Raw genomic sequence first — 23,558 nt, 5'->3', positions numbered from 1 at the left:
CACAGCTAAGATTATAGGCTACCTTCCCAACTTTTGATTGAAAAGTATTGAAAAAGGAGCTGTGAACATTTCATTTTTAAAACCTGTCAAAATGGTGCTATTGACTCCTTAATACAAAGATATATTACAATATTTTTTAGGTGAACATGTAAGTCTGACCTGGCTATAAATGTAAATAAAGAAAATGTTTGTAGAGAATTCATCAAAATCATACCCATTTGCTTTTGATTGAGCTGCCATATTATTCATCAATGGCGATGACTGACAGTGAGTCTCCACTCCCTACAGATGGGACACAACAGAGTCACTGGCTCTCTCAGCTGCCCAAAGCCTGGAGCAGACAACATGAGAGCCACAGACAACTGTGGCTGCTTCTTGGACTGAGGTTGGATAACCCGATTAAATGACTAAACGTGCTCATTTTTTGGTGTTTCCCAGGAACATAAAGGAAGAATATGTGACATGAGGCAAAATGGATGTTGGTAAACTACCTGTTGAAATTGATCTTAGTGGGGACTAATGTTACTTTGTGTAAATTCACCCAGATGTGTCAGAACATGCCAAAAGAAGCATATACCTTGCTGCTGGGAAATTTGTAAAGCAATTTGCATGTACAGTATGATAATAAATCATCTAAGAGCCCACCAAAACTTTGTATTCTGTGATTTGAAATGTTACCACAATTCATGAGTGACATAATGGACATTTTCTTTACATCTGAAATTCGAAGTTGAATCATTCCTTGAATGTTTTCCTATTTTCTCAGATAAAAATATACTTTGAGTTTCATAGCATTTTTAAACACTAGCAGTGATTTCATAAAAGTCATAAAATCATCAAAGTTAAAAGGGGACCTTAGAAATGACTTAATCCAACAAGCTCATTTTATTAAAGAGAAGTGACAGCTAGAGAGGTAATGACTGATCAAAGGTCACAGTTGGTGGCTAAGAAGAGAATAGATCTGGGTTGCCCATCTCCCAGCCCAGTGTTCTCCAACGCCAAAAAGTCAATTCACTGGATACAAGGTAAACACAGCAATTCATATAAAAACTGATTTTTCATTATAAAAATTTTAAAATCCAGAGAAGTAGAAAATTACCATAATAATGCTTTCCAAAGACAAGCATTGTCTTTTTCTTCTAGCATTAGTTTATTTTTTCTTACAGACTTGTAATCATATTGTAACTTTTTTGTATCTACCCATCAGTACAGCACAAGCATTTTTGTGTAATCTTCACAAACATTTATGATAGCTGCATAGTAATCCAGTATCAATTGTTTTTCTTTTCTTGGTAGCACTACATAAAGCCTTTTCTGTGTTTGGGGAAATCTATCCTAAGGAAATAATTCTCATGTGGAATTGTTGGGCCAAAAGATATTCAGTGGTCACCTCATGATGATGCTTTCAAAGCTACAGGACCTAAGGATGAGGGAAAAAACTGCATGTTCACTCTTAAGAAGCTGGCTGTTAGCAGCATGAGTTGTAAAAAGATCTGAAAGTCATTCTTGAGCTTAGCCACTCAAGCAATTAGCAAACATTTGTGTGAAATATTTGAGGGGAAGGGGATATATGACAGCGGGGCTTACCCTCAAAATTGCAGCTGGCTACTAACTACCATTAGATCCAAAATCCTCGTTTTGTTCAGAAGACATACTTATCCTAAACAATGACATCTCGATTGAGGGAATTGAGGGAAATGCTAGAGAAAAACAAAAGCCTCTCCCATCTACATGTCCATTTTTGACTGTATAAAACATATTATTTCAACCTGGTTTTGCACAATCTCTGGACTGACTACTTCTTTTAATAGAAAATCAGGTGCCTTGTACTTAAGGGATGTCACTAAAGCAAAACCTAAGTAGGAAGGTAAAGCTCCTGAAAAAGAAGAATATCATCCAAATAATGAGTAAAAAGCCTATTTTGGTGCTTGTACACTATGCTTCCTCCATTATTTTTATCAGCAAAATACTACACCTCACTAATCACCTGTACAGCTGATAACACAAGTAGCATGGATCCACCCTCTATCTCCTGGGATGCATTTGCAGCTCACACTTTCCAGCAATTTTCTGGACCCTTTGCTCCAGAAGAATAGAAACACGGTATAATATAAACATAGGTTATTCATGTTGGATGCCATGTGATACCAACCATTAATTAACAACCTACAAAGGAAGCTCCATCACCTTGTTACCTCAATTAAGGATAGCTATATAGTGTCTGTCATGTAGAAGGAGCCCAATAAATGTTTCATGGAGTGAATGACTACTTTGCTATTTTCATTCCTATTTTGGGAGTCTACCACTTTCCTGCTGATATCTGGAGGGCCTTACACACACTTCCCAGAGCTGATCCACTGAGAGATGCTATCATTGGCTATCCAAAGAGTCATTACCAACCCTCTCTCTAAGAGGCTGGATACTCTTATGCTTGCTTTCCCAGTCACACTTACAGCTATGGTAGTCATGTGACCTAGACTACTGGAAAGAAAAGCTATTGGAGGCTTGTGGGAAAGCGTCTGCTTTCCTGATAAAAGAGACAGATGAGTGGTGCCATGCCTTCCCCTGCTTCTTCTTGACTTGAATGCACGTGGAACTTCCAGGGCTAGTCAGTCATCTTATGACTATGAGGGAAAGATGAAGAAACACTGTAGAAACACTGGCCCTGACATTCTTGAGCTGATAAACACTAACAATTACCCCATCCAGATTTTTTATTAAATGAGGAAAATAACTCCCTATTTGTTTAAACAACTTAATAGTCATATTTTCTATTGCATACTGCCCACAGTATCCATAATTGCTTTCTTATAACATAGATCAAGCGTTTCTTTCTAATCACTTACAGCTTTTTTCAACTCCAAATGAAATTATCACAATTCCTAATCAAATTATCACAATTATTTAAACACATGTACAATAAACCCTGTCTATACATTACTGTAATAAAGGGAGAATACATTCATCATCATCCTGGCTATGTAATAGCAAATCAAGATTCAGCAGTATTGTGTCTAATATATGAGACATTGGCAGGAGATTAGCATGTGTGTTACTAATCTTTAAGATTTTTCCAGTTTATATTTTTCTTTTTTTTTCCTTCTTTTTTTCTATTTTTCTTTTGTAAGAATTCAGGAAGTTAAATTACATACTTTAAGTTCAGATATATGAAACTTTTTGTCAGTACTTAACGTTAAAGCAACTTACACAGATAGCATCAATGATCAATTATAAGAGTGTCTAGAAATTTTATTCTGATATATTTCATAGCAATTTAAAAATAAATATTTTATTTACATTAACGCATGCTTTTAGTTAAATAAAGGTTTTAGTTTTACATATTGGCTCATAAAAGAATTATAAACTTCTTAAAAAATAAAATCTATATATAGTATAGCTTTTATTGAATTGCAAGAGATGAATTTTTATTTAACTATACATGTAAAATCTTTGGAAACAGCAAAATAATGAGAAAATTATCAATCCAATTTCCTGTGCTTTAGGATTAATCTAATGTTACTTCTATGCTCAGATCTCTCCATCTCCTACTTCTAGAAGTTGAATAAGAAAGGTATGGGAGAAATAACAGACAAATAATGATACGACACAGGTTCTAATATAAACCTGGTCAAGTCCCTTAACTTCTCTGGGTTCTGTTAATTTATCCATATGGTTAAAAAGAATTAAAAGAAACTGGATTTTAACAACTGATTCTGAGGATTCTAGTGAGCTCTTGAGTAAACAGGTAAAGCTTCTATCTACATCAAAGGGAATTCCTCATACCTAAAAGCTTCATAGATGATTGAGGACTTAAATTGTGCCATATTTTCCTATCTTCTCTAGAGGCAACCTCAATTACAGACTTTTTAACTTGAGATGTTAATTCAATTCACCCTGAGTGTTGATAAAATATCCTTCAGTTAGGAAAGAAAGAGGGAGGAAGGAGAGAAAAAAAGAAAACTTTTTTACTGGGAGATAGTTTTACACATATTTCAAATATATCCAACCTCAAGGAACAGTGAAATGAAAAGATTTTTAACATTTACAATCTCTTGCCAATACTCTAGTAGTTTACATTATACATAACTGCAGAACACTAAATTCTTATAATTATTTTTGCTGAGTAATGTGTTAAACTTCAAAGGTTAATCAAGAGTTATCAATACGAACTAATATTTCATGCAAAAGTTTCACTTATGATAAATTATTTTTTCCTGTATGAAACTAATTTCCTTAAAAAAATAGGTACCATGTACCGAAAACAGTACTATGCCAAGTATTTCCTGCATACAAATGTTTCTAATACAAACTAGCTATAAGCTAGAGAAAATAATCAACCACATAACAACAAGGCAGATTATATTCTTTCATTTCATTAACTGCTCTGTGAAAAGTTAATTATCTTTAAAGAAAAATATTTTTTCGTTGTAATTTTTATTTTATTGATAACTTCTAAATGATTTATTTCTAATGTTCAGACGTCTCCATTTAGCAAGCACTTAAGGCTCTGGAGATCAGAAAAGATTTTGTATTTAAGAGAGTAATTCCATGAAATCCTCTACTTCATATTACAGAAAGACAAATTAATACATATACTATAGAACTGTGCTATTCAATACAGGCCACTGGCCTCATGTGGATTATGAGCACTTAAAATGTGACTAATCCAAATTAGTAAAATATACACCAGATTTCAAAGAATTAGTACAAAAGAAGAATGTAAGCTATTTTGATGATTTTTTACATTGATTACATGTTGAAATGATAATATTTTGGATCTACTGGGTTAAATAAGCTATACTATTAAAATTAACTTGAGCTGTTTCTTTTTATTTTTTAATGTGGCTGCTAGAAAATTTAAAATTGTGTATTTGGCTCATATTATTTTTCTATTCTACAGCATTGCTATAGAAACAGCAGGCTCAATTAATGTTAATATTAATCCCAAACCACATTCTTAAATTTTTGTATAATTATGCCATTTGAGATAACATATTTAATACATTACCACAAGGTTCCTGAGCTTAGAATCAAATATACCTCTACTCTTAAAAACAAAACCAACCAAAATCTACTCTAGTCTTTTTCATCATCTTCTGTATTCCCGCAACTGTGCTAAACTTTGGGTAGATATGAGTCTGCAAATAGGCAAGAGGACCTTTTGGGGGATGGAAATGTTCTAAAACCGGATTGTGGTGATGGCGGCACAACTATAAATGTATTCAAAAATCACTGGATTGTATACTCACAACCAGTAAATTATATAGAATGTAAATTATACCCAATGAAGCTGTTTATTTTTTAAGTACGCAGCTACAGCCCAGCAGATCTCAAGTTTCATCTAGAAGCTGCATATAAACTTCAAGTAATTCAAATATAATTTTTCAATCCATCATCTGACAATATTGCAATGAAAATTTTTCCATGAGGGTCCTTTTACCTATAGTGGGTCCACATTTCAACAGTGGATTATGTAGTCACTAACTGGAGGTATAAGTTGAAAAGGACAAAGGGAACATTAGAGTAGCTGAGAGTGGACAGCTTATTTGCCTTCAGGGGCACCCAGCTCAGGCAATAATAGCCCTTGTAGTAGTGTACAACCTTGTCGCAAATCCCTTACCCAATCTGGGCACCCTGTAACTGGACATCTGCTGGTATTTTGCCATCCTAGACAGAATACTGAAATATAAAAAACCTCCTACTCTACACTAATAAAACCAAAGTAGAAGAAAACAGACGAAGTCAAAATTAACATTTAACAATTTCCATGGGTAGCAAAGCTAAATTGCTGAGTGTTCTTTCCCTATTGCAAGAGGAAAAAACGTAGCAGAGAAATCCAGCAACTCACAAGTTACGGTCAGTTTAGAAAAGGATATTGGTGATTAATAAATTTCAAGTTAAGAATATAGGATCGTTTGTGTATTGCTTCTGTCAGATCTTGAAACATCATTTTCAATCTAAAAACTGTGAGATTATTTGCCACGGATATTGTAAATGCGCTGCCACCTTGTGTTTTTTTGAACCTCATCATCTCCAAGAGCAAAAAAATAAAAATAAAAACAAAAACCAGTGCTACTTTTTCCACTTTATCAAAATGGGTCTGAAGAACAAGGACTTATGCTTCTTTACCCTCAGGAAAACACAGTAAAGTAAAATACGGATCAAACCTTCATGCACTTGTGCTTTTTTGTGGCCTATCTAGCACGTAAGTATTTCCAGTGCTCACTTTACCCCATATTAACCAAACAAAAAAAAAAGAAAAAAAAAAAGAAATGAAACAATGGAAACAGTAATAGTAACACATAAAGAACTCACACTGAACACTGAAATAGATTTCAAGATGTGTGCATTCACACAAACATAAATACATTTGCACGGATACACGGAGTTGCCTCAAGTCTTCTTATTTTAGAAGTAATCTAGGTGGACAGTTCAAAAGCCAAAAAATTATTTGGAATGTTAAAATCATTTCAGAATGTTCATTTAAGGCAGCCACAGAATCAAGAGATCTATTATAGTCCATTCTAGTTATAAAATGACTCATCTGGGCATTTGGATAAATTAATGAACGCATTTGTTATAGTTCCAGACTGAAGTTACATCCCAATTGTGAACGTTTATGATGTAGTTAGTAATACTTTATGAGGTGGGTGATACTTTTAAAACTGAAACACATACAGAACATTCATTGAATTTGACTTTCTAGAGAAATGATTCTCTACTGGTGAATACAGGATACCACCAGCCATTTCATACAAGCTAGACTACTGCCCAATCAATGTGGTGTCCTCAGCACATATCTGGTAGTTTTTTGAACTGTCTTATTCATGCACAAATGCTTTTTAAGACTCCTAAAATAAGTTCACATAAAGATACAAATATATTTTTAAAGATATCCACAAAATATTATTATCTAGGTATCAAAACTGAATTGCATTTGAATTGTACCTATAGTTACTATGATATCTATTCTTTTCTTATTTCTGATCTTTTCAATACCTAAAGTGGTGCAAGTCAATTGACAATGAAGTTCATCTTTATAAAATATAGAGAGGAGCTTTTCTCTTTAGTCCGAGATATTGGCAAACTCAGAGAGCATATGAAAAGTAAAGCACTAATATTTAACTTCCAAAAAAATTAAAACTTTCACAAAATGTTCATAAAGCTCTAAAATAGACTATTTTAACCTAACAGCATGAAGCTTGTGCTTTCTCTAATTTCTAAGCAGCCAAAATATTTATCCTCAGGCACTATTCAAGCCCTTAAGGTTTGGGTCAAAGAACTGTTTCTACTTCTGGTGGATTTCTGTCATATTCTCCATTCCTAGACACATTTCCATACCAAACAATGTGCAAATAACTGTTTAAGAAAATTGAAATGCCCTCTCTTAGACAGCTATCTACTTTAGGAATAAAATAAACCAAAAACATCTCAAATTTTTCTACAGGCTACACAGAAGAGAAGAAAGGATGATTTTTACAGGCCATGCAGCTGAGAGAAAGGGTTGATTCAGGGAACCATAGTACTGCAAGTTTAAACATATTATGCCTTTCGTAAGACTTTTCGTAGGTCACCATAGAAGTTGATTAAAGTGCTTGCCATGGCTGTATCTACTGCAGACTGAGGGATCATCCCGCGCAGATCTGTCTGAATATAGCCTGTCAAAAGACTCTGGTTTGGAGTGTCTTTAAGTGGAACACAAAACCAACCACAGGGATGGTTATATCCGCGAACAAATTCTGGTCTCTTTTCACTCCAGTCAAGACTTATCCCTACAAGGCAATTTTAAAACAACACTATTAACAGCAATGACTGACATTAGTCTAAAACTCTCATTAAAAATATTATCAAATTTCTCGTTTAAATATTTTTTCTTCTTATTCATGTAGATGAAAATTAAGCCCCAAAAGTGACCATGGAAGAATGAAAAAGATAATTACCATGTAGAATGCTGACAGGAGGCTGGTAGATAGGTAATGGGGAAAGTTCTAATCTCTTCAGAATAGATGACATCATGTCATCTCGGTAACTCCTTGGAAACTACAAATCTTGGCATCAGGCCTCAAGGTGCCGGTAATCAAACCTATGGTACCACTACTACTCCCCATAGTCACTACCACATCCAATTTGGTACTGGCTGGTTAAGAATAAACAAGTAGATATTTACCTACAACTGCCAACACCAGTATATACTATACATAAAAAAATAATAATTTACCTATTGATATATTTTAGAAAGCAGGAACCTTCTAATAACAGTATTTTTCATTTTGAAAAGAAAAACATTACACAGATCAAGGAAGGAAAGATACTCTAACACATAGCAAGTCTATTTTTTCAATGTGGGTGACTAAGAGGCTGTTTTCCGAGAAGGACTAAAAAGGAAATCCATTTACTGGATCCCTTTCTTAGAGGCAGTCACATGATCCATACTTGTTAGCTATGATCTGGAGGATACCACGTAACTTGGAATAAAAAAACTTATCAGAAAGATTTAAAAATCCTTCTTGATATTGTTATTTTAATTCCCAGGGTTTAGCATTTGCAAACAAAGCTTAGTGATTATAAAATAAGTATTAAGTTTGAAAATATATCTTGCATAGAAAGAGATATCCATCCTAGAAAATATTTAAAACAAACTGAAAGTATAAGGTTTTGAGATCATTACCACAGGATAAAAGCCCTTCTTTATAGCCCACAGTGTAGGAGAAATCAACAAACTCTCTTGGGGAAATTATATTCCAAAGCTGACCAGCAGTGGTATAACGCATCACACAGCAATTCTGAAAGAGAACAAGTAACAGGTGTTACTACCATAAGAAATCATAAACAGACTCATATATCATAAGTTAATCTTTAGTAAAAAACCAACACTCATTTAAAATGTTTTATAATTATTCTTAATAACATTTTTTACAGTGATTCTGATAGGTTCAGATCTCTATTCTAAATCTCACTGCTACTGTATGGACATGAAGAAGATATATAATCAATATACATACAGAGAGGTAAGTTACCTGGTATTCAAATCTCTAATTCAATACAGACACCTTGTATCCTACATGATATTCAACATGCTAGTATGTTGTGTATACTGTAGGTGTTTAAGATAAAATCCACAAATATTTTGACTAAAACATCAAATGTTTCAATAAAGAAATTCAACATAGCAAGAAATGAATTAACAGAAAAAGAGAGGAAGCCGCTTTAGTTATGTAATTCTCTAATGCCTAAGGTGGCATTTTTATCTTTGGTCTTTGATTTTGGCTTAATTTTAATGGAAAACCTACACACAATTACCTAGAAACCTGAATATGATGGTGGTATTTTCAGAATTTTAGATTTCAGAACCTCAGCTAAATTTTTACAATTAAAGACTCTGACGATTTTCTTAAGCATCAAGGGTTAGAGCTACTGTGGAAAACAAACTCAGTTCTAGAACTCATTAGCTAATATGCAGAAACTCAAGCTTTTTAAAAGGCAAAAAGGATTCCCCCGTGAGATCTTTGCCATGACTACTTATTCTCAAAGCAATGAATACAATGAACACAAGTGTGTACACACGCTCACGCTCACATGCTCGCTCGCACACTCTCTCTCTCTCTCCCACAAACACACACACACAATTGGAAATAATGTTTCTAAACGAATACCTCTTCAAAATGCTCCAAAACATCCAATGAAGTCATTAAGCTGTCCCAATCCAAGCGACAGGGACCTGGGCGTATATTGTCTATTACACTATTGACAATGTCATCTATAACACCTTGGGCTTTGAAGCTGGAGAAAAAATATTAAAGTCAAATGCTATTAGAATGAACAATTTCACTCCACGTGGTTCAGAGCTAACTTCAAAAAGAGTAAAAGTTACTGAAGATTTTTTAAAGGGAGTAAATCACAACAACTTTTCTGATAAACTAAATTCTATCAACTATTTTTATCAGAATGTACTGTTTGTCCTCAAATCTAGTAAGAGGTCTGAAGGCTATATTATGCATTATCATGAACGTAGTCAAGTCCCTTCCTGTTATGGTGTAGCCGAAAGCAGTCTACAGATGACTGCAATGCTCCCATTCAGGTTGTATGCTACTCTCTTCTCAGTTATGCTCTAAAATGTTATTAGTATATGCATATTTTTACCCTGACTTTTAAAAACTTTTTATTAGGAACAGAAAAATAGGTCACCCAGCAATAGAACGCCCAGGATTGTCTCATGAATAATATCAGTACTTGACATATTTCAAAGATGGCATTACACATCAGTGGGGAAAGGGTGTACTATTCCATAAATGGTGCTTGGATTCAAGAGTTATCCTAATGGAGAAAATAAAAACTGAATCTCTACTTTACACCATTCAAAATAACAAATTACAGATAGACTAAAGACCGCTATGTAAAATGTAAAACTTTAAAACTTTGAGAAAAATATATGTGACCAACTTTGTGAACTCAGGATACAGGGGGATTTCTTGAATACATAAAACACACAAGAATACAAATAATACAAGATAGTTAAAATTAAAAACTTGCATACCACAAATGACAAAATAAAAACTAACCACAGACTGGAAGAAGATATGTGCAATGCATGTAAACAGACATATAATTATTATAGAGGATATATAATTAATTCCTATAAACCAATGAGAAAAAGACAGATAATCCAAAGAAAAGATGGGCAAAGGACATGTGAAGATTGACCTGAAATGTCAATAAATTTAGAAAAGATGCTCAACTTCACTCATAATCAAGTAAATACTAATAAGATACTATCTCATACCCCTGAGATTGGCAAGTATTCAATAACAAGTATTGAATGGAAAGGAGTGAGAATTCTCAGACTGCTACCACCACTTTAGAGAGTAGTTTGCAATGTCTAGTAAAGTTGGATGATGTATATCCCCAAGACCCAGGTACATACTCAAAGAAAATCACACGTGTGTAGAAAGAGACATATACCAAGAAGTTTACTATAACACTGTGCTTTATAGGGAAGAATTGACAACAACCTAAAAATTATCAGTAGGCAAATTTGCAAACACAGATAAACACATTCTAGCATAACAACATGGCTAAATCTTGAAACCATAATACTGAATGGAAAAATTAAAAGCAAATTACTAAAGAACACACACACACACACACACACACACACACAGTCAAAATAGGAAACAGGAATACTACACACAACTTCAAGATAGTGGTTACCTCTGGGGAGAAAAGAAAAGAGAAGAAATGAGAGAGAGATTGGCTTTAACTGTATCAGTAACATTTTGGGGGATCTTTTTTGCTTGTTTGTTTAAAGCATCAGAAGCTGTTTTATCATTTTGTAAATATCTCAAGCTATATAAAACTTATATTATTTCCCACATCCAAAATCTGCTCTTCCCTCCTGTGTTCTCTAACTTGGGGTAGAGAATGTATGCGTGTGGGAGGCGGGGTGGCATTACAAATTAATCTAGTCACCCAAATTAGAAATCTGGGATTCAACTTTGACTCTTCTTTTTCTCTTAACCCCATTCCAATAGTCAGAACTAATAAGTTACCATGTTTTATCAAGATGATTTCCTAAATTTAAAGTGCTTAGAACAATACCCAGTTCTCAATAGATGTTAGTTATCATTGCCATCATCAACATCACCACCACCACCATCACTATCATTAAATCTCTTTTCACATTCATTTGCCCTTTTCAAGTCCCATACTACAGTCTTATTTTGGGCATTCTGTGTCCAACTCAACACTGCGTCAGTTTCTAGCTCTTTCAATCACATATCTCTTTAAGAATCTGAAAAAAGCCACAGATTTCTTCCCAAGAATATACACATGGACACAAAATTTTGTATATAATCTTAGGGGAACTTCAAGAAGCCAGCCATGGACTCCCAGGGTAAAACCCTTTCTCTAAACTATCCATGCTCATTTCTGTCTTTCACAACATTATTATAGTAAATTCAAAATCTTTTGAGGACCTGGGAGGTGGGGGTGGGGGTTGAGCAGAGGGTAAGCACAAGACCGACTTCCTTAGTTTAGAATTCAAACATCCTTCAGACCTGTGCTCTCCCCACCCCTATACTTTATGCTCTAGCTATACAAACACAACTTCTACTTTCCCAAAAAACTCCTTAAAGAGTTTTCCATCTGTGTTGAGGTAATAGATGCAATTCCCTCCACATGGAATATGAATCAGTCCTTCATTTCCTAAGAAATACCTGTTCTACCTTTGAGGCTCAGCTCATATATTAGCTCCTCTACGAGGTCCTTTCAAATCACCAAGCATAGTGCTCCTTTGGCATTTTTTACACTTTCAACCCCCATTGGAAATTACCTTCTAAAGGGTTACCTTCCACACTTGCTTACAATGCTTAATCCAACTCCAGTTTCCCGTCCTTGTCATAAATTTTGTACAACTCATCTTTCTGGAAATGCTGCCTTTGGTATCACACTTCAGAACATTCTGGATATAGTAAGTGGGGCCAGCAGTTTCATTTTAAAAAGGACTGAGTCCCAAGGACGGAACATTCCATTGCAATTACACAAGGCAGTTTTCTCCACTAGCTTTAAAAAACAATATTGTTTTCTGGTTAAAGGCGTAATTCATGTTCAACTATATGCAAATACTAAAAAATGGAAATAAAAATCACTCATAAAACCGCCATCCAGAGGTGTATATTTAGTGTTAAATAAAAACAATTAAATATATAAAAGTATATAACGTCAACCCACGATTGTGCTACATACAGTTTAGTATTCTGCTTTATTCGCTTTACATTATATCGAGTGTTTTCTTATGTTTTTAAATAATACTTAAAAATGTCATTTTTAAAGACTGCAAAATACCACATTTCATAATTTAATCATTTCTGACTATTGATTATTCAATTGTTTAGAATTTTTAATATTACAAGTAATGCTGCAATGGAAGAGACAAGTACCAAACTATTATCTTTCTGATGGTTTCCTCAAGATAAATTCACAGAATAAAGTATGCTACAGCACTGAGTAAATGTAGAAGAATATTAGAAGTGTCTTGTACACCATGTTAAGAAATTAAAACTTCATCAGCTGCTTGATATCATTATTTATGATCCCCTCACCATCAACTCAGTCCACAAGGGATATGGACGTTTTAAAGGCTTTCAATTCATAAGGCGATTTGCTTCTCAGAAAATTGAAAATCTTAAAAGTGAAAACCAAATTTTAGGAGCAATGACTATTTTAGTGATATATATATATAATATATATATATATGAAGTTTAGCAATGTCTTAAGCGCTACATAAAACTGCAAGAATTTACTTACAGATGTCCATTAAATTCTTCTGAAGGTTTTCTCCAAATTGTTACATCTTTCTAAAAAAATAAAAACGGTATATGGTGATAATTACATAGGTGGAATCCTGGATATAAAACTGACAATTTCATAAGTCTAGAGCATTAGTCTTTGCATTAAAATAAAACTTAAGTAAATATTCAAAGAGATACATAAAAGTCATTTATATCATCAAATGATGCATATTTGAATTTCTTCTGTATCCTAAAATTCTTCACATTTTACTTAAATTATAGACATCCGAAAAAGATTTTTCATTAGTTTAATGAGACCCAAACACGCTTAAGATTCAGTCATAGCACTATCTCATTGGCCATTATTATTTGCCTCATTCCAGTCTTACCTACTTACCATTACTGACACATTTAGACTAAGATATTAAGAATGCTAAATATTTCATTCTGAACTTGCTCTTATCTTCTTTTAAAATTAAACAATTCACACCTATTATGATAGTGTTATCTTTAATTAGTCCCTACATTTTTGCTGATCATCTCCCAAGAAATTTTGAATACCACAATAGCTAGAGCACTTAACTGGAAGTGTCCTGGGTTCTAAGGTTGGCTCTGTCAACACTCAGCCATGCGATAGTTTGGGCAGGTCATATTGGTAAAAAAGAATACTAACTGGCCACCCTCAGAGGCTTGCTGAAATATCTGAAACTATTCCAAACCATCAATTACAATACTTCCTTAAATTGACAATGATGCATTTTATTTGTTGACTTAAGAGGCTGTTCTTTAGGCTCTTATTGCCATGAGTCTACTCTCATGTCCAATATCTAAAGAACTAAAACGCAGTGCAGGATTACTGTGTTTCTCTCTTGTGAGATGTTAAGCCACTGGCTTTATTAGCATAATTATCTCTCCCACACATCCATCTAAAGTATGATCCATATTTTTCCATACCATTTTGAAAGTCATCAATCAACTCATTAGACAGAAAATATACCCCAAATATAAGTAATTTAACTAATTTACCGTTTTCTTAACAACTCTCCATTTATCATCTTCAATGCTATGGTACTGGATGAGAGTCTTTTTAAGTTCAGTTGCAAAAGCAGCAACATCAGGCAGACCTTCCATTTTTTTTCCTGTTACAGAAACCAAGATTAGCATCAGCAAATACCAGTTTGATGCAACAGACCAGTGGGTCTCAAGTCTGGTTTCATAATAGAACCACCTGGGGAGCTGTAAAAGCTACCTATACCTGGACCCACCCCAAATCAACTAATCCAAATCTCTGGGAGTAGGACTTGGGCATAGGTGTTTTTCTAAAAGCTCCCAAGGAGAGTAATACATAGTTATGGATGAGAATCACACATTTTGAGTTCTTAAAATCACTCATATAAAAAATAAAATTCAATCCTATTTTACGTAATAGAATCTAATAAAAAGGACTAAATTATAAAATTCCAGATACATTAAAGAAAAAAAGTGCTGTTTTCAAAATACAAAAATAACATACAAGGCACAAACTCTTTAAAAAGTCCTTAGAGCTTCAGCTTTCACCATCCTACAGATTTAGGACTCATTCTAGCAAATGAATAACAACCACAACTGGAAACCTCGTCTTACATCCTTTAAGGCTAGAGCTATAGAACTCTGAACAATTCCAAATGTTTGCAGAACTCTACTGTTTTCAATATTTTATTTCATTTATTGAAGTCTATAGGAATCAGTGAGGTATCTGTATAAGGAAGGAGGTCATAGGAAGACTTTTAGAACCACCAGTACAACATAAATAAATGGTTTATAATTTTCAGGCAATAATTTTAACTATACAAAGAAGAAAAGTACTATATCATTAATAATTTCAAATGATACTGCTCCACAATATTTTTAAAGGGAAATGATTACCAACCTTGAAAGATAATAAACTTACTATAACGAGGATTCTGTAATGTGATGGTTTTAAAACAAAACATTGCTGCAAATTCTTTGACACATTTCCCATCAAAAGGTGGAGTTTGTGACTGCATGATTTCCAAGGCTAGGTTGGAAAAGTCCATGCAGCTTCTGCAGGTTTCTTTTAGAATAATCGATCTAGGAGCTTCTGATCAACATGCAAGAAATCTAGCTATCCTGAGGCTGACAGATGGAAAGACATAGGGGGAGAGAGAGAGAGACAGGGAGAGAGACACTGGTTCAAAGTCCCAGATCCAGAAGCCTACTTAGAGCTTCATGCCTAATGGGCATCTCTTGCTTCTCCCTTGATTTGCCTCAATCTTCCTCATCTTAACAATTTTACTATTAAAACAGTAATTGAGCCAGTTGCTCAAGGTCAAAAGCCTTGGAATCACCCTTAATATGAATTACAGTCATGCACCATGATGTTTTGGTCAATAACAGACTGCATATACGTCAGTGGTCCTGTAAGATTATAAGGGAGCTGAAAAAATCCTATTGCCTAGATTGTAACATTGTAGTGCAACACGTTGTTTGTGGTGATGCTGGTGTAAACAAACCTTCAGGTCCTTCAGGAGGTATTCCAGAAGAAGGCAGTGTTACCATAGGAGATGACATCTCCATGCATGTTATCGCCTCTGAAGATGTTCCAGTGGGACAAGATGTGGAGGTAGAAGACAGTGTTACTGATGATCCTGACTCTGTGTAGGCCTAGGCTAATGTGTGTGTGTCTTAGTTTTTAACCAAAAAGTTTAAAAATTTAAAAAAATAAAAAATTTAAAAAATAGAAAAAGCTTATAGAATAAGGATATAAAGAAAGAAAATATTTTTGTACAGCTGTAAAATATGTTTGTGTTTTAAGCTATTACAAAAGAGCCAAAGTTTAAAAAAAATCATAAAGTTTATAAAGCAAAAAAGTTACAGTAAGCCAAGGTTAGTTTATTATTGAAAAAAGAAAAATTTTTTTATAAAGTTAGTGTAGCCTAAATGTACAGTGTTTATAGTCTACAGCAGCGTACAGTAGCATCCTAGGCCTTCACGTTCACTCACGACCCACTCACTAACTCACCCAGAGCAACTTCCAGTCGTGTAAGCTCCATTCCATGGTATGTGCCCTATACAGGTGCACTATTTTTTATCTTTTATACCATATTTTTACTGTACCTTTTCTATGTTTATGTATGTTTAGATAAACAAATACTTACCATTGTGGTACAACTGCCTACAGTATTCAGTACAGTAACATGCTGTACAGGTTTGCAGCCTAGGAGCAATAGGCTACACCATATAGCCTAGGTGTGTAGTAGGCTATACCATCTAGGTTTGTGTAAGTACACTCTATGATGTTCGCACAGTGATGAAATCGCCCAACAACGCATTTCTCAGAAGGCATCCCCATCATTAAGTTACGTATGACTGTCAGAGTCCTATTCCTACTACCACACCCCACTGCCTACAATGTTCTTGTCCTACTGGTTTTCTTTCTGTCCCTCAAATAGGCCAAGCTTGTCACTGACTTTGGGCCTTTGTACTTGCTATTTCTCTGCCTGGATTACCAGGTCCCAAAGCTGAGCATGACTAATAACAATATATAATGACAATTTCAGTTTAAACCTCCTGTCCTTAATATGTCCCTCTGCAAGTCACTAGTATATCCTTCTTTTATTTTCTTCATAGTGCTATCATTATCTGAAATTAATTTGTTCATTCATCAATGTACTGTATTCTACTCTCTGACCATCACATCCCCAGCTAATAGAGCAGGGGCCCTTGTCTGCCTTATTCACCACTATATCCCCACCAATGAGAACACTGCCTGGAACACAATAGGCCCTTAATATTTGTTGAAGTGTGTTTGCTTCAAAACAAGAATTATTTGGTCTTAACTTTGTCTTCTTTTGGTGCCATGGTGCTCTCTAGTAAAAGGCTAGAGGACAAAAGGGTTTTGGGGAAAAGCTGCCAGTTTACAGAATCATCAAGTTACTAACAAAAAGGGGATCAAGAAAAGATCTAAATGAAATATCAAGCCTCAAACCTCTGCGGGAAGAAGGCTATAATTCTCAATTACAGGTGCATCATCAGAATCTCCTGTGTTATATTTTGTAGTAGTTGTTGCTGTGGACAAAGACTCCTTATCAGGCCTCTCTGAGTCCTCTTTTTGACGAGGCCTAGGTCTTGGGCTTGTCCTGGCCCCCTTAGTCCAGTTTTAGTAAGAATCCTGCTGGGTCAGTTTAGTGAAAACCCCCCATCTCAAAAATTCCTCATTCCCCACCTTGATCTTCTCACTCTGGCCTGTCCTCAGCAAGAATCCTACTAAGTCAATTAAGCCAGAATCCCCCTTACCTCTAATGTCTCCTTTTAGTAATTTTCTGTCTACTGACACCTATCCTGCTCCTTGGCAAGAAATCCCCACTTGTCCTTATTGTATTCAGAATGGAGCCCAGTTCTATACTGAGGTTTCTTTTCCTCTATCGCAACAGTTCTTGAATTAGATTTGCCTTTATCACTTTAACTTCTGTCTGCCTCTGGTTTTTTTGTTTTGCTTTCTTTTGTTTTTGGTGAGGAAGATCAGCCCTGTGCTAACATCTGCCAATCCTCCTCTTTTTTTGCTGAGGAAGACTGGCCCTGGGCTAACATCCGTGCCCATCTTCCTCCACTTTATATGGGACGCCGCCACAGCATGGCTTGCCAAGCAGTGCATCGGTGCACGCCTGGGATCTGAACCGGCGAACCCCTAGGCCGCCGCAGCGGAGCACGCGCACGTAACCGCTTGTGCCACCAGGCCAGTCCATGCCTCTGGTTTTTTTGTGACCCTGTTTTTACATGTTAGATTTCAGGCCCCCGCCAGATAGCCCGATTCAGTGGGTCTGTTCTAGGGTAGGCGCCAGAAATCTAGGTCCTTTAGAAGGGCTCACCGATCATTCTGTTATCCAGCCAGGGTTGAAAACCACTGACCTAAAAACTAAAGGTGACAGAAATAAATCAATGTTTTAGTCAATATTTAAATAGCACAAAGCAGAGCATACAAGTCATTAAAAATGATAAACACCATGCCGGTGGGAGTGCAAACTGGTGCAGCCACTATGGAAAACAATATGGAGATTTCTCAAAATATTAAGGATAAAACTACCGTACGATCCAGCTACTCCACTGCTGGGTGTTTATTAAAGAACATGAAAACACCAGTGCATAAAGGTACATGCATCCCTGTGTTCATTGCAGCATTATTCACAGTAGCCAAGACTTGGAAGCAACCTAGGTGCCCATCAAGGGACGAATGGATAAAGAAGATGTGGTATATATACACAATGGAATACTACTTGGCCATAAGAAATGATGAAATCCAGCCATTTGTAACAACATGGATGGACATTGAGGGTATTATGCTAAGCAAAATAGGTCAGAGGGAGAAGGTCAAATACCGTATGATCTCACTCATAAGTAGAAGATAAAAACAACAACAAATAAACACATAGAGACAGAGATGGGATTGGTGGTTACCAGAGGGGAAAGGGGGAGGGAGGAGGGCGAAAGGGATGATTAGGCACATGTGTATGATGATGGATTGTAATTAGTATTCAGGTGGTGAACATGATGCAATCTATGCAAAAATAGAAGTATAATGATGTACACCTGAAATTTATACAATGTTATAAACCAATGTTACCACAATAAAAAAAAATTCTAAAGAAAATATTACCAACATCAATCAACAATATAAGGGAAAAAAATGATAAATACTAAAAGGATATAGAACTGTAGGAAAGGAAAAAATCTTTTCCTCTACTCTCTTATGTTATGTCACTGGAACCTGTGAATTAAACTGACAAAAGATAGATTAACAGGAGAAAAGGCACACAAATTTTATTTTATGCTATTATTTTAAGTTTTACATGCACAGAAGCCTTCTTAGAAAAGAAGTGGAGACCCAAAGAAGCAGTTAGACCCAGGGCCCTATATACCATTTTAACAAAGGGTGATAAATTGTGGAGAAGTGACAAGACAAAGGAAAAGGGGTTTGGGCTTCTAGGAGTGGTAAATTATGGGAAGGTAAATGTATACAAGGAAACTCACAGAAGATAAGTGTTATTTTAGTAAAGCTTGTGCATACCATTTGGGTGCCAACTTTTGGTCTCCAGAGATAAGAGTTGTTCTCCTCTTGGTATAGGAGAGGGAAGACATTCACAGAGGGAAATTTATGTCCTACTTTTACGTAGATAGTGGGAGGGAAAATAGCTCTTTCTGCACTGGCTCCTTATTAATTAACTTCAGCTCAAAACAATCCTTATTCCAAAGTGGCATATTTGGGGGTATAATAACCCTTCAGAAATATGGGAAAGTATATATAGAAAATTCAATAATACAGAATTTAGGATCTAGGTAAGTGATGAAAATGTCTAAGTATAGATCCTACCCCACGACTAAAAGTGGATGAGCTCATTCAAAAAGTTTGCCAGTCAGGAATATATCCCATTTCCACTCAAGAGACTGCCAATTTGATAGCCAGCACAATGACCTCATTCAAGGGTATGTTATAAACAAGCACAAGTTCCTAGAGAGGACTTGCAAAAGAAATTTATCTATTACTGGGATCATTATGATTAAACAATATTCTTTAAACCCAAAGGTCACCTACCAGGTTCCTGTGGTTGGCAGATAAGATTATTTTTTCAAAACTCTTTGATAGAAATCAAAGATGAAATGGAAAGCTACTATTATCATAGACAACATTATCTTTGTGCAAATCCAGCACACAAAAAGTAAGCAATAAAAACCACCTATAGAGGAGAGAATCCACATCTTTAAGGTGCTTACCTTAGTAACCGTCCACTCCTACCGATTAGCATAAAGTCTAAATTCCTTAATATGGCTTTTGGGCCCTGTCATGGCCTGGCTGAGCTTCACTGCCTAATTTCCACTCTTCTTTCCTGGACTCCCCTAAAGACTAGGTTAGCTCCTTCTCCAATGTTTTCTTACAGCAACTCTGTACTGTAATTATTCACTTGTCATCCTCTCCCATTTAACTGTAAAATCTTTAGGGGCAGGAAATGTGACTTGTTCAGAATTATACTCCTTATGTCTAGCATGCAGTAGAAACCCAGTGAATAAAAAAGGGAAAAACGGGTGGACAGTGAGCTACTCGTCTCACTTATGGAAGAGGTCAACATATCTAAGGTAGGCCCATTTACACCAACCATCCTTGAGCTTCTGTAGGACTAAAACTTCCATTACCATAATGAAACAATGATTTCTCAAGGATGTCTACTATTCTATTGACCAAGCATCTAGTATATACCAGGTCCTAGAACTACAGAAATGGATGTAACCAAGTTTTTGTTCTCAAAGTTGACTTATTCCAGCCATTAAATAAACTTTGAACTGCAGCAACAACAACAAAAACTAAAACACTAAAACTTCCTATTAATGGGGGGCCGACCAGGTGACGTAGTGGTTAAGTTCACACGCTCTGCTTTGGCAGCCTGGGGTTCGCATGTTTGGATCCCAGCCACAGACCTATGCACCACTTATCAAGCCATGCTGTGGCAGCGTCCCACATATAATAGAGGAAGATGGGCACAGATGTTAGCTCAGGACCAACCTTCCTCAGCAAAAAGAGGAGGATTGTCAACAGATGTTAGCCCAGGGCTAATCTTCCTCACACACACACACAAAAAATCCTATTAATGAGCATTTTTAGTAGTTGTGGAACAGGAGGTGGGAAAGGAAGAGAACAAAGTAAGTATAAACTTGGAGAGCTCTCTTTTAGCCCAATGAAGTATTTAACCAGGCAGTTGCAACCTAACTCTTGCAAGGATTTTTTTCATCAAGATTAAGTCCAAAAGGGAATAATGGTTACTGTCTAAACTGATATCTGTGTGTGGGCAAGTATGACAGAGCATCTCTTGAAACATATTCCAGAACTGGGGCGGGGAGGGGGTGGGGGGTGGGAGGGGCAGCATTGGGGTTATCAAGGTCTTGGCACTGTCCTAATATAACAGGGCACTCACATTAACTGAGGAAAGCACACAATATGCCCTACTGCAATCATCTGTGGAGAAAATCAGGGAAATGTTTTAAATACCATTCTGAACTCCCTCTTACTAATTCTTTTGTCAGGAAAACATTTTAAATACCATTCTGCACTCCCTCTTACTAATTCTTTTACTCTTTTTCTTGACCTTATAACAGGACACTCTCCAACTCTACCACTTACATATCAGAGAGAGCAGATACCACTTAACCATATCAGAATCTAACAGCTCCACATGAAAGGTTATATGTTCTGGACAGTTCTATGGCAAAGTACTGAGTAATGTGCACTTTCATTTTTTCCTTACTTTAAACTAACTTCTTTTGCTCATGTTTTCTAGGTCCACATTTTTTAAGTGATCACTAGTGTTGATAGCGGCTGCCACCATAGAGAGGCCAGCCTTCCCAAGGTAAAAATTTTCTTGAGGCCATTTATCAGTACCATAGTCTTTGACCAATAAAACTCCAATTTTTGTCAAATATGTCACAGTGAAATGGCCATAGGTTCTATGTTAAATATGGAACAAAATAAACATTTTAATCTGTAATAAAAAGTGAATGCCATAAAAATCTGTTGGTATTTACATGGTATAAGTCAGAACTCACTTGTTAAAGAAGCTCATATCAGAATTGTTTAACCTTTCATTACCCAATTGATATGAATTTCATTCCCCAAGATGTTGTGCAAACCGAGGCCTTGAAAATTATATTTTTACCTAATGTAAAAATTTTATCATGTTTGATTTCCAATCAATCTTGAATTGGTAATTTAGCTTTTCCAACTCAGACAAGTACAGTAGTTTCTCATTTTTGAGACCAGCTGTAGCAGGAATGCAACAGGAAGCTACTTCTGCAATGTGACTAATGCTCCTCGGTTTCAGTGCTCACTTTGGCTCACTTTAAGACAAGCTTTACAACAACGTTGAGACTTTTTACAACACTTAAGGCAATATTAAATTCTAATGATATCACAGCTTTAAGTTTGAGTCCAAGATAATGTTCAACCCCCTAATGCTCTAATCTTTTCTTAAAAATAATAATAGCTAACATTTATTGATCATTTACTATGTGATCAGTCTTTCTGGCCACTTTAAATTGTATTATTTCATTTAATTCTCATAAACAACCTTAAGAGTCAATCCTATTATCTCTATTGTACAGGAAGGGAAAGTAGCAATAGGGAGGTTAAGTCACTTGTCCAAGATCACAGCTAATAAGTGACGGAGCCAGAATTCCAACTCAGGACTTCCGCCTTCAGACTTTAAAGGTCTATTTTGTAAAAAGCTGGCAGCCGATCACAGGCTAGAGGAGACTCTACATTAAAAGTCTGGCATCATATTGAATTTGTCATATTTTGTCCTGGCTCCTGAACCCAAAAAATCTCAGATTATCTTTCTTAATTGTAAATTAGGGATAATAGTCACACTAATTTATTGAGGAATTACATGAGTTAATACATTTAGTACTGAACGTGGAAGACGGTCAAGCACTCGGAAAACGTTCTCTTATCAACATCATCTCCGTCCAAGCTCGGCGTAAGATAGACCTTCTCCTAAGAACCAGAAAGCACTGTGCCCTTCACAGAACATGATCTCAGCGAGTCTTCACCGGGGCCCCAGAAGGGAGGTTATTACCACCCCTTCCCATCGAATAGAGGAACTAACCGAGCCTACTCAGCGTCCGAGTCCTTAAATTGGGGAGCGGTGCAGAGAGCCCTGAGATGCTTCCGGGTCGCCCCTTCCCCTCCCCAGGCCCCAGTTTTCTCTCTCACCTGAGGTCCACACACGCCCGGACGCCGGGGTCCGCCATCCCCGGCCTCCACGGCAGCCTCCCTCATCCCACTGCCCGGCACAGCTCCGGGAAACCGCACCGGGCAGGGCGCCCCGGACGTCCCGGCCGCCCTCCCTCCAGGCCGCCTCCCTTCTGTGAGGCCTCCACCCACGGCTACCTGAGGTGACGCGAGCAGTGGTCCACAGCTCAGGCGCGCCGGGCCGCCACAGGACTCGCTGCCTCCCGCAACACTGACACGTTGGAGCTCTCTCAGCCTCCCCGCCCACCGAGGCCGCGGGCGGCAGCAGCCAATGGGCGTCAAGCCACTGCCGCTCGCAGCCAATTGGAAGGCACTAAGTTCTTCAAGGGAAGGTGGGCTGAACCCTCCCCAGCCACGCCCCCGGCTCGAACCCGGGCGCTCCGGAGGGCTAGGGGCAGAACTTGGCAGGAGGAACGTGTGTTTGCTTGGATTGGCTGGCGCGGCAGCGTGTGGAGCGCTGATTGGTGCCTGGGAAATGG

At 36.6% G+C, this 23,558-nt stretch overlaps 1 protein-coding gene across 2 annotated transcripts; it reads right to left on the bottom strand.

Annotated features, from left to right (window-relative positions):
• Nucleotides 1–862: 862 nt before the first annotated feature.
• STARD4 (StAR related lipid transfer domain containing 4) lies at nt 863–23,303 on the bottom strand. 2 transcript variants are annotated; one of them, XM_087429936.1, is made up of 6 exons: nt 23,218–23,303; nt 14,313–14,425; nt 13,303–13,352; nt 9,654–9,780; nt 8,669–8,783; nt 863–7,772 (listed from the first exon to the last, which is right to left on the bottom strand). In XM_087429936.1, the coding sequence occupies exons 2-6, from the start codon at nt 14,415–14,417 to the stop codon at nt 7,543–7,545; spliced, it is 627 nt and encodes a 208-aa protein (XP_087286062.1). In that variant the 5' UTR covers nt 14,418–14,425; nt 23,218–23,303; the 3' UTR covers nt 863–7,542. The 2 variants fall into 2 exon arrangements, with proteins under 2 accessions (XP_087286062.1, XP_004420376.3); XM_004420319.3 differs by lacking the exon at nt 23,218–23,303 and adding an exon at nt 23,041–23,121.
• Nucleotides 23,304–23,558: the final 255 nt, after the last annotated feature.

This window comes from Ceratotherium simum, chromosome 4, assembly GCF_057802395.1.
Source record: "Ceratotherium simum simum isolate JZ-2026a chromosome 4, ASM5780239v1, whole genome shotgun sequence".
In the NCBI taxonomy this organism is placed as follows: Eukaryota; Metazoa; Chordata; class Mammalia; order Perissodactyla; family Rhinocerotidae; genus Ceratotherium; species Ceratotherium simum.
This window is presented reverse-complemented; position numbering and strand designations above follow the sequence as displayed.

Coding starts and splice junctions, on each gene's coding strand:
- STARD4 (XM_087429936.1), bottom strand. CDS start 14,417: ATGGAAGGTCTGCCTGATGTTGCTGCTTTTGCAACTGAACTTAAAAAG. Junction 13,353..14,312: donor GGAGAGTTGTTAAGAAAACG/GTAAATTAGTTA, acceptor TTATTTTTTTAG/AAAGATGTAACAATTTGGAG. Junction 9,781..13,302: donor GAAGAATTTAATGGACATCT/GTAAGTAAATTC, acceptor TTTTTTCTCCAG/CTTCAAAGCCCAAGGTGTTA.